This window comes from Schistocerca piceifrons, chromosome 7 (genome assembly GCF_021461385.2).
Source record: "Schistocerca piceifrons isolate TAMUIC-IGC-003096 chromosome 7, iqSchPice1.1, whole genome shotgun sequence".
Taxonomy (NCBI): domain Eukaryota; kingdom Metazoa; phylum Arthropoda; class Insecta; order Orthoptera; family Acrididae; genus Schistocerca; species Schistocerca piceifrons.
In genome coordinates this window covers 399,333,741-399,353,689 of record NC_060144.1, presented here as the reverse complement: position 1 = coordinate 399,353,689, position 19,949 = coordinate 399,333,741, and the positions used below count along the sequence as shown (strand labels likewise).

The 19,949-nt window shown below is 39.6% G+C and overlaps 1 protein-coding gene across 1 annotated transcript in view; it reads right to left on the bottom strand.

The window, feature by feature from the left end:
- The window catches only part of LOC124805122 (electron transfer flavoprotein-ubiquinone oxidoreductase, mitochondrial), a 112,801-nt gene that overhangs the window by 47,010 nt on the left and 45,842 nt on the right, over positions 1-19,949 (bottom strand). The window contains exons 8-9 of the mRNA XM_047265575.1: positions 12,490-12,692; positions 1,409-1,588 (exon numbers count right to left, since the gene is read on the bottom strand). Coding sequence (XP_047121531.1) covers positions 1,409-1,588; positions 12,490-12,692 — 383 coding nt within the window. The remainder of the gene's footprint in view (positions 1-1,408; positions 1,589-12,489; positions 12,693-19,949) is intronic.

Genomic DNA, 19,949 nt, shown 5'->3' with positions numbered 1-19,949 from the left:
CGTTGGTACACCTCTGGTTCTTATGCAAGAAGTTATTCAGCCTGGCACTGATTGACGGAGTCGTTGAATGTCCTTTCATGGGAAGCTATCCTAGGCTTACATTTCAGCAAGATAATGTCTGCCTGCACCCAGTGAGAGTTTCTGCTGCTTGTCTTCATGCTTTCAAAACCCTACCTTGGCCAGCAAGGTCACTGGATAGCTCCCAATTAAGAAAATTTCGAGCATTATGGGCCGGGCCTTCCAACCATCTCAGGATTATGACGATCAAACACACCACTCTGATAGCAATTGGAATGATATCCCACAGGAGAACAACCCACAACTCTATCAACCAATGCCAAGCTGAATAAAAGCTTGCCTAAGGACCATAGGTGGGCCAACGCATAACTGACTTGCTTAATTCATGAAGCTCTTTCTCTTGAATAAATGATCTAACATTTCTGAAATTATAATATTGTATTTGCCTATACACGTTCATCACATCTAACAATTTCCATCCCATTTGGATAACTCCTTCATGGTGCATTTTATTTATTTATTTTAGGATGTATGAACAAAAACACACACAACAATTTTATAACTGAATATCTAGATCTCTTAGGTTGCCCACAGAATGTGGTATCACCAAATGCAGTTCACCAAGTCCATACGAAGTTTTCATAATAAACACTCATCACTTAGGTGCACGCCAGGGTATTTTTAAATCCCCATTCGTACAAACAAATTTTTCTAACAGTATCAATTATGGTGTTCCCTTTTCTGCTGTATTTTTGAACTGGCTCCTAAAAGTAAGCCAATTCTTTCAGAAAAATGTCTTGGAGTGTAAGTTTCCTTGTAAATTAATGGTAGTAGTAATCAGTATAGTGTACAGTGAGAGATGGTAAAATAGGACGAGAGAGAAAGCAACACTGGAAGATGACAACATAAATACGATGAAGAACTGACAATTTAAACAAAGTAAAAGGGACAGTTGACAGGAGGATATGCTGAAAAATAGTAACATAAATAAAAATGAAAGTCAAAAGGAACAGATAGTGAGAGGTAGATAGAAAAGTATAAATTGAAGGAGAGAGAGGCAGGAAATAAAAGAAATCAGAAGACATCAAACATGAAAAAAATGAGAAAAAAGAAAATGTGATTGTTTGTTGAGATGGAATAAAACTCATTACTAATGTGCTGCAGAGTTTGTTCTTAAATGGGATACTGCCTACTACCAATATAGACCCTGTTGAAAGACGTTGTTCAGTACTTCAGGTGTTTTTGACTATAGGTGATTAGTGTAACACAATGTATAATGAACATAAAATTTACCAAAGTCTTGGCGTTAGGCAATAACATCAACAGAAAATTTGCAACACCACTCATTATTGCTAAGAATATCAGATTTAAAAAGAAACTGTATACTGACCACCATGACTGAATGTCCACGGTTCTCGGCCTCCAATCACCAAACTGAAGCCAGAGTACATTAACCCTCCATATAATCCCAATGGATTATGGAATGATGGGCGTATATTTCTTACACTTTTTAAATCTGACCAAATCCAACTATTCTTAATTTTATCCTCATAAGATTTTGGTTCAATGCCTGTAACAGAATAAAATCTCCATCTGGTCATAGTATAACATTGTGGTACAATTCTGTGAAATAAAATTTTACAAAGTATTAAGTAATACATAACAGCAAAAGCCATAAATTTTATATATGTGCGATATAGTAGTGGTACCCGTATTCACCAAAAAGTGACATAGTGGATTCAAAAGTGTAGGATAGGAATGCAGGAGGAAGGGTGGTAGGTGCTTGGGCTATACCCGTGATATATGGGTACTGGAGCTGGCGAGGTGCAGCGCGTGAAGAAGATGATGTGGAGGCATGGCTTGGTATGAGGTGATAGGGTAGAGGGAGGGAAATTGTTGGATACAGGGCAAGGGGGACAACAGTTTACTGGAGACTGATGGATTTATTATATCTTGGGTAAGCACACAAAAACTTTGGTGGCAATACTGTGCACCTCATTTTGTGCTAAAGAAATCTTCATTTGGAGTGATGAATATCATTTTTTTTCTAGTATTGTAATTATGTGCACCACTGTTCCTTTTCAACTGTGGTGGATTATTCATGCCAAACTTCATGAGAGCTATACTGTGAAGCAGTAGTCAAAATGCCTAACTTCTGAAACAGATGTCTACAAGATGATTTTGGGCGAGCACCACATATTTTTAAACTATGTTTTTGAGACATTAACATTTTCTTTCCTAAGGACAACTTACCCCCGAACTTTATGCCATATGACATTATCGGATGAAAATAAACAAAATATTTTAAATTACTGATATATGTCTACACAAGATTTGCAATGATTCTGGGTGGAAATGTGGGTAAATTGAGTTATTTAAAGGTTTCAAACTCTTGTTCATTCCAATTTAAATTATCATCTGTATGTATGCCAAATATTTTGAAGTTTTTACCCTACTTATTATTTCCTCACAGTGTGTTACATTTATTGCTGGTGTAGTATCTCTAGAAGTGCAAACAGAATGTGCTATGTCTTTTTGGAATTGAGAGTGAGACCATTTGCAGAAAACCACTCAGTAATACTTTTGAGAACATTATTTACTATTGTAAAGCAATGCAACTGACAAGCAGTGCCTATTTATATTGGTAAGTTAACCTTTTTATTTGATGGACAATGCAATAAACAAAACCACAAGGAGAAAAAAGTCCTGGTAGAATTACTGTTGCGAAGCCCTTTATAAACTCGATAATCAGAAAGAAAGGCTTCAATGCTTGAACTACATTTTATATTCTCTGGCGAGTCTATTTTTAACTGCTCTTTATTGTAGTGCATGTTTATGTGCGGACTGCACAGAATGAGTATAATTATCCAGACTGTAGTCCTCCATCTGTGCAGAACAGGAGAATAACGGGGGTCTGTAATCATTTGGGTACCAATATTAAGGTTTTAAGTGGGCTAACAGTGACTATTCTCAGCCAGTGGTGCAGGTAAGTTCCTAACAGGGAATGCATTTGTTGACACAGTTGCTTCATGAACATATCTTTACTGCCCTTCCCCCCTCCCACTATCAAAAGATTTGGATATGATGAATCCATTGTGCTTTGTATTAGGAGAAAACAAAATAGTGTATGATATATGAGACTTGAATATTGAGATGGAGACTGACTGCTACATATTGTGCCACTTCATTGATGGCACTGTCAAGAGCCTGTCACATGGAAATGACCACTGTTGATGAATTGTATTTAAAGAGGTGCATGGCACTCAAAATGGTAGATATTTCGTACCGACTAAGGTCCAAAGCGAGGGGAAAGATCCACCGTGGTATAACAATCATGTACGAAAGGTACTACGGAAACAAAGAAAGCTTCATCATAGGTTTAAGAGTAGTCGAATCATAGCTGATAAGGAAAAGCTGAACGAAGCGAAAAAGAGCGTAAAGAGAGCAATGAGAGAAGCATTCAACGAATTCGAACATAAAACATTGGCAAACAATCTAAACAAGAACCCTAAAAAGTTTTGGTCATATGTAAAATCGGTAAGCGGATCTAAATCCCCTATTCAGTCACTCGTTGACCACGATGGCACCGAAACAGAGGACGACCGAAGAAAGGTAGAAATACTGAATTCAGTGTTCCGAAACTGTTTCACTGCGGAAAATCGTAACACGGTCCCTGACTTCAGCCGTCGCACGGACGCCAAAATGGAAAATATTGAAATAAACGATATCGGAATTGAAAAACAACTGCTATCACTTAGTAGCGGAAAAGCATCCGGACCAGACGAGATACCCTTAAGATTCTACAGTGATTATGCTAAAGAACTTGCCCCCTTTCTATCAGCAATTTATCGTAGATCGCTGGAAGAACGTAAAGTACCTAGCGACTGGAAGAAAGCACAGGTCGTTCCCATTTTCAAGAAGGGTCATAAATCAGATGCGAATAATTATAGGCCTATTTCGCTTACGTCTATCTGTTGTAGAATAATGGAACATGTTTTGTGTTCTCGTATTATGACGTTCTTAGATAATACAAATCTCCTTCATCATAACCAACATGGATTCCGCAAACAGAGATCATGTGAAACTCAGCTCGCCCTATTTGCCCAAGAAATTCACAGTGCCGTAGACACTGGCGAGCAGATTGATGCCGTATTCCTGGACTTCAGGAAGGCATTTGATACGGTTCCGCACTTACGTTTAGTGAAAAAAATACGAGCTTACGGAATATCGGACCAGGTTTGTGATTGGATTCAGGATTTCCTAGAAGAAAGAACACAAAATGTCATTCTTAACGGTTCAAAATCTGCAGATGTAGAGGTAATTTCGGGAGTACCGCAGGGAAGCGCGATAGGACCCTTATTGTTTACAATATACATAAATGACTTAGTTGACAACATCGGTAGCTCCGTGAGGCTGACACGGTTGTCTACAAGAAAGTAGCAACATCAGAAGACTCGTACGTACTCCAGGAGGACCTGCAGAGGATTAATGCATGGTGCGACAGCTGGCAGCTTTCCCTAAACGTAGATAAATGTAATATAATGCGCATACATAGGGGCAGAAATCCATTCCAGTACGATTATGCCATAGGTGGTAAATCATTGGAAGCGGTAACGACCGTAAAATACTTAGGAGTTACTATCCGGAGCGATCTGAAGTGGAATGATCACATAAAACAAATAGTGGGAAAAGCAGGCGCCAGGTTGAGATTCATAGGAAGAATTCTAAGAAAATGTGACTCATCGACGAAAGAAGTAGCTTACAAAACGCTTGTTCGTCCGATTCTTGAGTATTGCTCATCAGTATGGGACCCTTACCAGGTTGGATTAATAGAAGAGATAGACATGATCCAGCGAAAAGCAGCGCAATTCGTCATGGGGACATTTAGTCAGCGCGAGAGCGTTACGGAGATGCTGAACAAGCTCCAGTGGTGGACACTTCAAGAAAGGCGTTACGCAATACGGAGAGGTTTATTATCGAAATTACGAGAGAGCAGATTCCGGGAAGAGATGGGCAACATATTACTACCGCCCACATATATCTCGCGTAATGATCACAACGAAAAGATCCGAGAAATTAGAGCAAATACGGAGACTTACAAGCAGTCGTTCTTCCCACGCACAATTCGTGAATGGAACAGGGAAGGGGGGATCAGATAGTGGTACAATAAGTACCCTCCGCCACACACCGTAAGGTGGCTCGCGGAGTATAGATGTAGATGTAGATGTAGAATGTTCTCCTCACCATTGTACTTCCTGCAGTTCACCATTGAGTATTATTTGGACTTTGAATTTTCCTTACCCCCTCTCTCACTCAGCTTCTTTCATAACTGCATTCACCTGCTTATTGAGGGACTTTGCATTTATCTCAGTCTTGAGTGGCTTACAACTTGGCAGACTGCACTTATTTACAATGAATGACTTGGTTTGTCTTGTAATTCTCAATGCCGTTTTCTATACATCATGGGTGTCTGTTGGTGAATGAAGTGTGTGAGTAACAACATAAAACAGAGTCCACTATTGCACTCTAGCAACTATCGATGAACTGGACTAAAGCTTTATTCACCTCAGTGAGCACCATTCATGATCCGTATGCATCGATCCCCAAATATGTTCTGGTTATTTGGCTGTCCAAGGTGACTGAAAACAAAACCAATTGCTACATGTGGGATGAGACAACAGCAAATAGGGAGTCTATAGAGGTGGCTTCATGTCTGTGGGATTGTTTTTAAAAAATCATGCACAAGGAAAACCGACAACCCTGTATTCTGATACATGTGGGGGAAAGAACACGAATGCCAACATGAGCACTGTGTGTGTGCTTGCAGTGAATACACTGGACATTATTCCAACTATCGACCAATGCTTTCTTGAGCCTGGACATTCACAAATGGAAGTAGACTCAGTGCAAGTGAGCATCGAAATAAAAAGTAAATATGTGGATGTTTTTGATCCCATTGGCGGGTATACAATTGTAAGAATGACCTCCAACAAGTATAGAGTGACAGAAATGAATAGCATTCAAATTTTAAATTTCAACCAGCGTCAGAAGAAAATATTTCGGAATAGGAAAACTGCTGAAAAGGGAGAAACTATGAAATGGCTCAAAATTGTTTGGATGCAATATAGGAAAGATCAGCTTGACATGATGTTTTTCAAGTATTCCTACGATGATCGTGAATTTCAGGTTTTGCACACCAAGGAAAGACATGGCCTGCAAAATTCTTCAAATTCAGGACCTGAAGACAATACTCTGTGTGCCCAGCATATGTCAGTCCTCTCTGCGTAAGTAAAGACAAGAAAAAAGATCGTATAGATTTATGTAATAAGGGTATTATACCTTCTAGGTGTCACTCATTATATCAAGGACTCAATGCTGCTAACAATTTAGAAAATGAGGAAAACGTGAAAGAATCACAGGAATAGACTTCCTGTTTATTTTCTGTTTTCAGGGTGTATACCACCCGGGACAACCGGGAGCTTTGGGAAAAACCCGGGAATTTCTCCATCCGGGAGAAAACCGGGAAAAACCCGGGAATTTTTCATTGTTTTAGTTTTGAGTTAAATTTTTGTAAATTTGGCTGGTAAGAACCAACACTCTGAGAAAGAATATTACTGTATCTCGCTACTGCAGAATAATACTGCAGCAATAAAACATGGACTGAGAGAAAAAAAACTAAAATAAAACTAAAGTTGCAAGGGAAATGCAACATATACAAGAACAAAACACAGTGCTCATGCAAGCGTCTGCCAACAGGAAAATGTGTCAAAGGCTTTAGTAAGACTATGCAATGTTTCATAACAACAAATTGCCTCTGCTGAACGTGACGTCACAACTGTTTCCATTAGATTCGTATGAACGGTTGCGAGCAAGCTTATGCGTATGTGGAGTTGAGTCGCGTGTGAGTAGTACCTTCTCCCGCTTCTGGCTACAGAAGTTTAGCAGCAAGCAGCCAGATGCTATCCGGAAAAATTTTACTGATGCGCCTAAGCTGCCAGATCTACGTATGTGTAACAAGCCCGGAACTCGGGGTCGGAGGCAAACAGGGATATCTGCCCCGGGTGGCTGTTTCGGGTTGGGTGGGTGGGGTGGGGATTCATATTTTTCTTCAGAAGCTAGAGAGTATGAATGAAATGTGAAACTATTTCCTAACATCAAACTTTTTGCTTGTAGTAGGCCTAATAGTCATTTGATATTGGTACCTTGTGCATTATATTCTGTTGTGTTGTTACAAAAATGACCATTTGTGCAAAAACAGTCCCGTTTATTTGGTGTGTGTAAAAATTGCTGCAATATTAAGCCAGCTTATTTCGTTTTATCTAGCAGACAGTGACAAAATCACGTAAACAGATTTCTCTTCAGCTTTTTCTTCAGAAGCTAGAGAGTATGAATGAAATGTGAAACTATTTCCTAACATCAAACTTTTTGCTTGTAGTGGGCCTAATAGTCACTTGATATTGGTACCTTGTGCATTATATTCTGTCGTGTTGTTATAAAAATTACCATTTGTGCCAAAACAGTCCCGTTTATTTGGTGTGTGTGTGTGTGTGTGTGTGTAACAATTGCTGCAAAATTAGGTCGGCTTATTTCGTTTTATCTAGCAGACAGTGGCAAAATGACGTAAACAGATCGAGAAACCACACCAGTCTTGGGTACTACTTGTATTAACAGCTTTTCTAGTATTAGGCAACGACATTTCGTTTTTTCATGTAGAAAAACGTTGACGAACTTTGATAAGGTAATATATTCTTTTCGAGAAAGGAAAGTACGCCATATAAAGCTGTGGCAAGATTAGAGAGAGAGAAAAAAAAGCAAGGACTTAAGGGTTGAAGAAATGTGTACCGTCTCACTTGTCTCATGTCTTTACTCGTTTTATGTATCCTATACTTAATTTTATGTCATACAAAACAGCAAGTTATTAGTTAATAGGCAGTAATGATTGCAAATTTTCTGAAGAGTTCTTGTTCTGCCTGTTACAGATAATCCTATCCAGTGTTAATTGCGAGATTTTTTTAAAGAGGGGCAGGATGTCAAACCGGCCGACTGGGAGCAGGAGAGGCACCACAGGACATTTTAATTTCCACTGGCCTGAATATAGTTTGATGGCACCCATTACAAAATATTACACGTATGAATTCCACAGAGCGAAATACAGAGGCGTGCGATGGAAGAATGCTGAGTGAAGAGGCGTGGCACTGCTCTTTGGCACATAGACCAAATAACATGTCTTACGTTCCCTCGAGCATACATGTTTTATCTATCACACTCTTCACAGAGATGTGCGCTACAAAATGAAGGTATTTTTGAAAAGTCGATTTTTTAAATTTTTGGTGTCCTACCTCAAACGCTTGAGGAAGGGGCAGCGCCACTATCAAATATTGCCCCGGTTCGGAAATATCGTAGATCCGAACCTGATGCACAGAACAGTCTTGAGTTATGGTGGAGAGGTGGTAGTCTCCACGTGACTCGTGTTTACGTTTAAGTGATTTTGCTGTTTCCTCTTTGTTAATTGCTTTCACGTAAAATGGAAACAAAACGGGTTTCTGTGGCCGGGAGCTATCAAGTGAATCAAAATATGTTCACATAATTACAGAAGGCTGAAATATGTTATTAGTTTCAGATTTTTTTTTCCACCTTTCTGATAGTCAAACATTAATCGCCTTGCAGAACAAATGGTTGAAATGGCTCTGAGCACTACGGGACTTTACTTCTGAGGTCATCAGTCCCCGAGAACTTAAAACTACTTAAACCTAACTAACCTAAGAACATCACACACATCCATGCCCGAGGCAGGATTCGAACCTGCGACCGTAGCGGTTGCGCGGTTCCAGACTGTAGCGCCTAGAACCGCTCGGCCACCTCGGCCAGCCCTTGCAGAACAATGAAGTTATTTTTGTCAGAAAGTAACATGTGGTGTTTGGTGGAATTCGAGTTTATGCTTTCGTAATACAAAAATACGCAGTGTACATGTTGCTGCACATCAGACATTTTTCCAAAACGTCTTTTATCCCCTGAGTTTCGTTTTCTAAAGTGCCGGGAAATTCTACGCCGGTGTATAAAACCACAACCATTGAAAGGGCTGATAAGTTTTACAGTTCCGAGGAAAAGTATACTGTTACTTAACACGGAAAAAGTGTATTTTCATCCGGGAGAAAATGTATTTTTAACCGGGAAAAGTCCGGGATTTTTTTTTTCCTCGTCCACGTATACACCCTGGTTTTGTTTGTCTCCTTTATTATTGTTGCTAGTTCATCACCTTAGCTATTTCATATAAACCACTAATTTTGGGTCATTTAAATGTCTGTGTTGTATTATTCTTGAAACAGTAAGCCAAAAACAGATGTGAGGGAGCACTGTGTTTTGTTAAAATGATTTCCTATGTTTGTTATGTGAAGATTACAAAACAAAATATTATTTCTGTTACCTGTTAATTATTTAGTGTAAATTCAGTATTACTGCAGACAATTAATGCAAAGTGAAAATAATAATGGCTTTTATGTATTCTCCATCATATACTGATGATAAACTTCCTGACAAACAGTTCTCTTGCTTATAGTACTCATTAAATAGCACTGACACACATTCCCATAGCTTGTTCTGTGTAACCTGTATTTATAAACTGCAATAATCTTTCATATGATAATATTGCTTAAAGCTGCATATTATTTGTTTGATGTTCACATGTCATACAGCAGCAGCCATTAAGTAAAGGATCGGACAAATGTAACTACGTGCATAATTTCATAAAATATTTCATTAACGTTTACAGAGTGACTAGAATATGTAACACCTAGTAGAAAACAACAGTTAATGAAATAGGTCTATACTTTTTATTTACCATAGTTTGTGAAAAACTATTATAATTTACTCAGTTCTTCGAGCAAAAACTTTAAATCGAATTATCTCAGAAAACTGTTTTTGCCATTAGGTTTCTTTGATACTAAATGGGTGATATGTATTGATAAAATACATTATATTTGTTTAGAGAGGACCAGTGCACTTGTAGAATGGAGACTTGGTTTCTATTATGGACTCTGAAACAAAATGTGTCAAGTGAGTTTCAATTTCTATGTGTATTCTCGCCTAATTCTCAGAAATTGTCGGAATCCAAGTGAAGCATTTGTCCAATTGCCTCATTCAAACAGGGTGAAGTTCAACAGCCATCTCACTTTTTTGGGCCTTTCTTGGCTTTTGTGTTTTAGGTGACTGCTCCATTTCTTTTTGGGAAAAAAAGAAGTTACGGATTTAATTATTAGAGGTGCAGACTTAGGTGGGGCATACATGCAGCTGCCTATACACCTGCCCGAGTTTATGGGAGCTAGCTTATTAATGCATTCCTATCCTGATATTTTGCTGACACCATCTGTTCCTATCATCCTATGGTCTTTCTTTTCTCCACTCAGCACACAGCACTTCCACATTATTGCAACTAAACAAACACTGAATATGTCATACAGGCTTTTATAGCTAGCTAGGATGGAAAATGTATGCAAGATGGTAATGGGTTCCAAAATTTCAACAAATATTATTGAACTAGTGATGCTTCCCCACTTTGGACAGGTAGCACTAAGTACAGGGTGCGACAGAACCAACTAAGCACTTTTGAGGGATAACTGCTCAGCCATTGGTGGGGGAGGCAGTTTCACCAGGGCTCCCTTTGTTCTGTCAGTGAACGTATTTCAGTAATCAATATGGTTTGGATCAGAGCACATCAGGGCTTTATCGTGCGTGTGAATTTTTGTGATCGCAATGCAAAGAGCTTTTCAGTGATGGTTCAACATTTCACACAACAATGCCGTTCCCTCATGGGAACACAATTTGGTCCTGACTTCAGCAATTGGAGGAAACTGGTAGCACACTAAGAAAAGGTACTCATGGCCAACACAAGTCCATCAGAACACCAGAAAATGTGCAGCTGGTGAGAGCAGCGGTTGAGCAATTGCTAAGAAGTTCTGCTTGAAGGTATGATGTTCCACTGGGGATTTCAAACAACAGTTTGAGGAGGATGCTGCATTTTGACTGTAATTTCCATCCCTTCCAAATAATCATAGCTCACAAGAATTGAGACCAGCAGGCTATACTGCCAAAAATCTGTGAGCAAATGCTTGTATGGATCCCTATGGCAACAGCTTTCTTTAGCAGTGGCGAGGTACATTTGCACCTCAGTGACATTGTAAATAAACAAAATTTTCACTACTGGGCTGAAAGTAACCCCAGAATTATTCACAAAAGACCACTACATTCTCCTAACAGAACAACGTGGTGTGCTGTATTATACCTCTTTGAGGAGAAACATGTGAGTGTGACCACAAACTCTGGACATCATGTTTCAGTGCTTGCAAAATTTTTTGCACCCCAAAATGGAGAAGATTGTTGAAGAAGAGAGATAAGGGACTTGTGGTCCTACAGGATGAGAGCTCACATAGCCCGAAATTCATGTTTTGAGAGAAATATTTCTGGGACGTTTGGCTTTGTTAAGGGGTGATGTGGGGTGGCCTGTGCAGTCATCAAATTTGAGCCACCAGATTTGAGCATTTGTGACTTCTTTCTTTGGGGATATTTGAATGAAAAGATGTTTAAACATCACCCTCAAACCCTACCAGAACTAAGGGAGCAGATTATTAAAAGAGTGATCACCATATCCTCCATTTTGTGTAAATGAGCTGTTTAAAACTTCAGAGATTGTCCCCAAAAGTGTACTGCTGCTAATGGCTGCCATTTTGAGGACTTTATTTTCAACACTGAATGAATGTAAGATGGTATGAACTACTAACTTTGAAAATAAAACCTTTTTTCTCTACATACCCCAATTTCTTTTTTATAACTCTTCAAAAACTTCTTAACTTGTACTGCTACACACTGAACCTATGTCCAGATGACTTGTCCGACTGGTAATTATGTTTACAGGCCACTGCGTAGAGTTATGATCAAAATTCAAAGAACTATGTTAGGTAACCAAATATCATCACTTTCACATTACTTAAATTGTTTAACCAGGATTGTAACTGATGTTTGGGGTGACAACTTGTGGCAATGATGGAAGCTATGAGGTTCTGTCTGCCCCACTCCAGCACAAGTCCAGCATGAGCTACATTTTCTATGTGAACTTTCCCTACGTTTCCCTCCACATCTCTTAAACATTAACTCTGTATCAAAATAATTTGTTCTGGTTAGGAATATATGATATGGCCTACTTCGCAGGTCAGAAGGCAAATATGGAGTTCTGCCATTCACCACTAGATGGCATTGGCATTGTTTTCACAGTATGGGGGACTGTAATTCATCATAGTTTAGTCAATATGCACAAAATATTTATAAATTATATGCACAAACCTTCCTTGTGAATCAGTCTATTTATTAGTGAAATCTGTATTAAAATCCCAACAGTATTTCCTGGGATTAGTACAAACATACAGATAGAAACCACAGTGGGGGAATTCATATACAAAGATGGGAAATGAAATATCTAACCTGTTGTTTCCGATGTTTCATCAAGTGCCTCAAAGATACTTTCTGCAGCAAGCATACCACTTTTCATCGCATAGTGAGTACCCTTTATTTTAGGAACATTTAAGAAGCCTGCAGCGCAACCAATAAGGCATCCACCAGGAAATGTTAGCTTTGGTACTGCTTGAAATCCACCTTCATTCAAAGCTCTTGCACCATAGGCTATCCTGCAAGAAGAAAAACATTTACCACAGGAAAAAATAAACACACAAAGAACAATTACAGTTCATACGAATGATCTAAGAGCTTTTTCTGTTCTTCTTTTGCAATGACTTTCAAGAACACATATTATTAGTAATTATCTGTAAACCCTGGATAGTAGTAAGAAGAAACATGTTTTCAAAAACAAATTTAAGGAAGAATGATAACTGGAAAAGAAACAGAGAGCAGTGAGATAACATGTGAGGTGATGACATATTTAGAAGATGGTATGATATAGAGACTGACACTGCTCAAGAACCAAATATACTGTTGTGGATACATAGCCTGAATATTTTCTTATGACATTGATGATGGTCTCTATAGCATTGGTCATCTATATACCAAAGAAGATAACAGCAAAGGGGTGCAAGCATTAGACAACTACTAGTTGTATATCTCATGCTGCCAAAGTCACTGCTCATCGATACTAGTTGTAAAAAAAAGAAAGACAAATTAAGTTGGATTCACAAGAGGAAGAGTAAAAAGAGGCAGCACTGGATACGTGGTGATGTTGATGGAAAAAGTTTTTGATTGATGAAAATCGAAAATAATGCTTTAAAACACTGAAAGAAATCAGAATATAATTTTGTTCAAAGCTGCAGTTCAGGAGCTGCAGAATATTTGAACAAAGATAAAGTGTCAGTTGTCAACTGCAAAAGTTCACTTCACTGGCTTCAACAGTTTAAAATGTCATCTTCAGAAGTGAAACAGGCTAAAATCATTGATAAGCCAACATAAAAATGAACTGGATGGTAAATTCCTACAAAGGATTGGCAAAACATACATAAACAAAGCAAGAATGTTAAAAAGAGATGTACAAAGATTGAACAGCTGAAATAAAACATGTTTGTTAAACCAAATTTAAAATAGTTAAGCTTGAGAGCCTCTACATACTTTTGTTTTAGAATCAATGAAATAGAGTGACATTGCTAATAATATATGATACATGCGATGAATAGCAAACAGTGGACTGTCAACTCAAGAATGGTACATAGTCTGCATGACGAAGGTCAACCAACATACTGGTGACATGAAGGGCACTAAACAGGCCTATATACAAAGTGGGAACACTAGTGGGCATATAATCTGTAAAAAAAGTCTCCAATAGCTGAAACGCAAGTATACATTAAATCTTATAAAACCATACTAAATGATTAAAAAAAGCATTTAGACAGAAAATAAACCATGGACCAAATGTTAAGTAAACAGATACATAACAAATAACATTATTTTGCTATAAAGAGAGCTAAACAAAGGAAGGTAAACTGTTCAAATTTTATCAACAGTTTATGGTAACACAATGGGCCACTGGAAGATTGGTGATATGTTGAATTGTTCAGTCTCCTGGAGACGAGGCTGGTTGTTGGACGTGCATTAGCAGGAAACATGGAGGGGATGCCACTTTCACCACGTATGCAGCATGTGCCCTAATAGGCATACATCTGGCCACAGGTAAGGCAAAAAGGGACACTTGCTAGATATTCCCTAGCAGTTATGCCACAACCATGCCCTTACCTGTGGAAGTGAACCAAACGAGCAATAAATGGATTTCTCAGAGCACAGCTCAGCAACTCTACTTAGATTCCTTCATAGGCAAACACTCAGTGAAGTTAATTTAGGGTCATCACCCTTGCAGGCAGCCGAGACAAAAACTTTGGGGCTATGGTCGCCATCATGTGACCTTGTTAGAAAAACTTTCAGTTTTACTCATTTAGTGTCTGTACCGATGTGACAGGGCCACAAACTGTCATGTTGGTACCAAAGCAACTGTTCTAGCAGGCTGTGACTCATCGACCAACCATGGAGCTGAAACCTAGATGAGGGAAAGAATCTTGATGTGCAAGTCAATCTCAGGGGGAGCAGAATGCCCAAACATCATATAAACGATGAGGACGGATGAAAACAATGCATGTGACCTACTAAGAACTGAGTTCATGGAAACAGCACAACGTGAGGCTAAGGCTTGGTCAGCATTAGTTGAACTCAGTAATAGAACTGTCCATCCAGGCCTATTGCCACCAGCAGGTAAACACTTGGGTCAGTGGCTTTGCCAGCGCCCATGTGCCCTCTGTAGTAGCGTTGTGTACCATCACTCTGTGATCCCACGCCAGCTCCTCTGCATCCATCTTGATGTCCATTTACAACCAAGTCACTTGTTCAGTAACTTTTCTTATGGTAGCTGACACCAAGGTGGACAATGTTTTTTTGGGTAGTCTTTCCACACTTTTGGGTTTATGGTTCATTAAACAGTACATGCCATGCAGTACAAAGTGCCTTACTCTTTTTTAAAGACTGTGATAGATATGCCCAAACCTTCTCACCTGGATTAGGGAAGGTGACTGATTTCATAGCTTACATTGCTCTTAAGGCAACACGTAGCCTGCACTTCTCCAAAGATGACTAGCCTGCACTTCTCCAAAGATCACCCGGTGCCGCTGACTCAAAAGGAAAGTGAAATAAATGCAGAGGGTGAAGTAGAAATTTATCCCCCACCAACCTCTAGATGAACCCTTTGCAAATTAGGTTATGGCATCTTATTCAGTAAAACTGACCTTGCAGAGGCATATTTTCCTATTCACTTGCCTAGTGCTCAATACGCCACATGGCACAACTTGAACTCTTGTTCCAGAGGTTGACAGCAAAAGGATTCACATACAACCTGCACAAGTGTTCCTTCACGCATACAACATTGACATATTTGGGGTTCAAACTCTTGAACAATGGATTCTAACCTACAGAACATTATATTGTAGCAATCAATAACATGCAGTCACCGACAAATGTGAAAGACCTACAAATGTTTCTGGGTAATAACAACTGTTATGGCTGTTTCAGGGCAAACCTTTCTGAACTCCCTTACCAGCTATGACACCAAGGTGTGCATTTCAAACGGTCACCTTACTGTCAACAAACTTTCAAGGCTTTGAAAGTTTACATTACACAGGCACCACACTTTACAGCATACTACCAGGTCTGCCACTGGTAGTAACTCATGGTATTGGTCTGGTCCTATCCCAAAATACCCCAATGACCCAGAGTGCCCAACTACATATGCTTCTAACACCTTATCCACATCCTAGCAACACTAATATCAAATAGAAGAGGTCTTCATTAACATCTGTGCAGTCCAGAAATTTAAATTCTCTGTTTATAGTCAGAAAATTCATCTTGTCACAGGCCATCAACTATTGCTTCCTAACTCTGGCCCTAAGGATCATTTACCAGACTGGACTGTCCATCACCTCCAACAATGGGCACTGTACTTGTCCAACTTTCACTATTCTATCCACTGCAGGGCAGCAACATTATACTCTAACGTGGTCATTGTGTCCCGATTCCCCATGGGGTCCATTCCAGCTTTTACCCAACAATACTTGGTGTGTTTCCAGCTCAATTCACATTTGAATTCGGCCTTTGAACATTCTCCTTATCATCATGCAATGTCATGGCCACTATCAGCATAGACTCAACGTTATGATGCCTCATTCATTTTGTGCAAAATGGAGGCCACACACACACACCTCCTAGCCCTGATTGTGATCCTACTGGTCACAGTGAAATCAAGTGCACATAACTAAGGCATCCGTTTCGGGTCTTGGACAAGGACCATTGCCGTGTCCCAATTCCTCCCTCTGTGCAACTGCAAGTGCTATGCCTCCCACTAACTGCACATTAGGTATGTCCTGAAGAAGCGTCTGGCATGACGGAAGATGTTCTGGCCCAGTATTGCCTCTGACATCAAGGAACTTGTCTGTTAATGTTTTGCCTGTCATGTCCAGTAAGTTGTGCCTTCCCAGCAGTTTTCTCCCTGGACCATTGCTGCTTAGTGTCTCCAGCTTCCAGAACGAGATTTTCACTCTGCAGCAGTGTGTGTGCTGATATGAAACTTCCTGATAGATTAAAACTGTGTGCCGGACCGAGACTTGAACTCGGGACCTTCGCCTTCCACGGGCAAGTGCTCTATCTATTTGTATCCACCTTGATTTAGCTAGTCTGTTTTTGGGCTCCATGTGATTGGTTGTAGTTTATTCCTTTTCTCATTTCTCTTTTGTATTCTGTTTGTGCCAAGTCACTTCTGCCACTACTATTGCAGCCTTGGAAAAAAATCTTTATCTTTGAAGGCACCCCACAAACTATAGTTTTAGATAATGGGAGACTGCACTTCCCATTATTTTGCAAAGTTTTGTGCCCGTAACAGGATTTAATGCCTTTGTGCCACACCCTTCCGCCCAGCCTCCAAATGCAGAACACATTATCTGCATCTTCAAGGCTCAGCTCTTTGCAAGGAAATAATGTCCAGTACTGCTTCTAACACCTTCATTAGTTTTCTGTCAACATACAGGGCTGCTGCCAAAATCATTATGGACACCTTTTACTTTGCACAGCATTAATGTCAATCACCTACATGGCATTTCTCACCATGAGTGCCCTCTGATGAATCCTGCATATAAGCTGACACAAGGCCAATTGTAATTCGATCAGTGGAAGTGCACCTCAATCAGTCTATTGGTTTCATTTATAGAATTTACATTTCAGATTCTGTTTGTTATTGGTGGGCCTCTGATAATGCACAAATTGGACCTTGATTGGATTTCTTACTTACAATAGCTAGCACTGATCGAAGGAACATTCCTTAACCTGTATTAATTTGTCATATAAGCCGAGATGAGTATCCATTAATTTTGAGTGTAAATCATCTTTACAAAAAACACTGAATGTTCTCTTTTTGTCCTTTAAATAAGTTGATAGTGATTTGTAGCTGAACCAGATACAAATACTCTCCTTACTTTCTTGATGGCTTTTTTGCCTTTAGTGACCACTATTTCTGTAATACCAGTAATATATGGTTGCAGACCTCTCTCACTGGTGACACACTCAAAATGACCAGGTCTGTTTGTAACCACGAGGTTTAAAATATTTATTTTGCATGTGGGATGTCAGACTAGTTGTTTGAAGCAGATGTCTGACAATGTTTTGAGTATAGCCTCAGAAGATTGCTTGTCCTTACTGATTACAACATATGTACAGTTTTTCTATTGAATACTTAGCAGGTTAAAGTCACCACCTGCTACTTTTACTGTGTACTGTACACACATTATTCCCATGCCATCGAGTTTAGGCTGTCTTTCACTGATTTTAAGACCGATGTGTCTGAATATGGTGGTCAGCAGAAATGCCTATTAATGTAAGTCCACTGGCCATGGCTATTCTTGTGCATATTAGTTCACAGTAGGATTCATTTTGGACCTCACTACATTTTATTTTTCTGCTTCTCCCTATAAAAACTCATCCTCCTGGAGAGTCTACTCTATCTTTCCACATATATTGAAATTTTCCCCCCCCGTCTACTTGGGGTTTCAACCAACCATCAATGCCTAATATGAAGGGAGTCAGCTTTGTTTTATCAGAGACATGTACATGAGGCTTTACTTTGAGTACTCCAATACTTAAGCAACTAATATTTTGAGATTCTCACTCTCTGAGTTTGCTATTCTGTCCATTATAATAATTGGTTTATTGCCTCAAAGAAAAAGCCAATCAAGAAAACGAATAAATTATGAAACAAAGTTGCTAGCCATTACTTACTTTCAGGAGCAAAAATGTTCAGTACTGCCAAGAGACACATATAAAACTATAATTGTTGACACTATCCTAGCTGTTGGAAATGTTGGCTCTTTCCTCAGGTAGGAGAGAGGGATATATTAGGAAAAAGTCAAAGGAAAGGCATGTCACTCAGATCCCAGGACGAGAGGGGTCAACCAACAGGTGAGTCCTTTTCATCCTGGGGTCTGAGAAATGAGTAGTTTATTTGATGCTGGTTTTTCTATTAGGATTCTCTGAGTTTCAGATTACATAAAGTCACATGCATTCCATATGCACCCCATCATCAAAATGTGGAGTGTATAATGCACACCTGACCTACCCAGAGTGACTTCACTAGTACCCATCGTGTAGTGTCTATTGTTGAGGGGCCAATCAGTATTGAGAACATTGCTGCAAATTGGGAACTGTGCAGAGATCTCACAAGTGAGAGTAGGTGTTTTGACCACTTCCACCAGTCTCCAGAAAGAACTGAAAATGGTCTCAGAATCTGGACAAAAGATGACAGTGCTGATGTGAGTGACAATGTGTAGCTGACTGTAACTGGTGCTCTTAACTGCTCCCACACCTTCTTCTACCTGGCTTATACACTGAGCACATTTGGTGAAGCTACTTTCCAAAGAGGGGCCATCATGCATTTCACTTTGGAACTGCTTGCCACTAACAGCCCCTTCTTCCATCTGTGGCATGACTTCAGTAGAGAAGAGAACGCTGCACAAACAGAACAGGCATTATCACCAGGATGCAATGTCTCAAATCTATTCCATAAGATGCTGGGCCCATTAGCAATACCCAATCTTCCTCACGAATTACTCCAGATCTGGGCACATTCCGCCACCCATCGAGTACATACCAACCACTGCAGTACCTTCGCAGTGGGAGACAGCCCCGTCATGCCGTCTGAAGCTGATTGATAATGGTCAAACCAGTTTTCAGCTGTCCACAAACAGAAGCCAATATGTTCATCACGATCTCACTGTGGCTGTAATTCCTAACCGAATCAACACAAGAATTTAATTCTTTCATGGATGAAGGAAAATTTAGACAAATTAACTGCAAGCCTATGTTATGTTTACATAGAAACTAAAAGAGGAGTGCACAAACTTGAGCTGTTGCTGCCATCACAGTCGCTGTATTTAGTGCTGCTAGTATGGGATTTTAGGCACTACAATCTTAGTAAAGCACTGTTCCGTTCAAACCAAAATTTGGGTTGTGGGTACGATTGTTCAAATATTTGACCTTCAAGAGAAGCTGGTAGTATTAAGTGTCACTGATTTTCTGTTTAAGTCGTATAAACAGAAAATCATATATATATATATAAAATAGAGGGAAACATTCCACGCGGGAAAAATATATTTAAAAACAAAGATGATGTGACTTACCATACGAAAGTGCTGGCAGGTCGATAGAAACACTAACAGACACATACATACACACAAAATTCAAGCTTTCGCAACAAACTGTTGCCTCATCAGGAAAGAGGGAAGGAGGGGAAAGACGAAAGGAAGTGGGTTTTAAGGGAGAGGGTAAGGAATCATTCCAATCCCGGGAGTGGAAAGACTTACCTTAGGGGGAAAAAAGGATGGGTATACACTCGCCCACACACACATATCCATCCACAC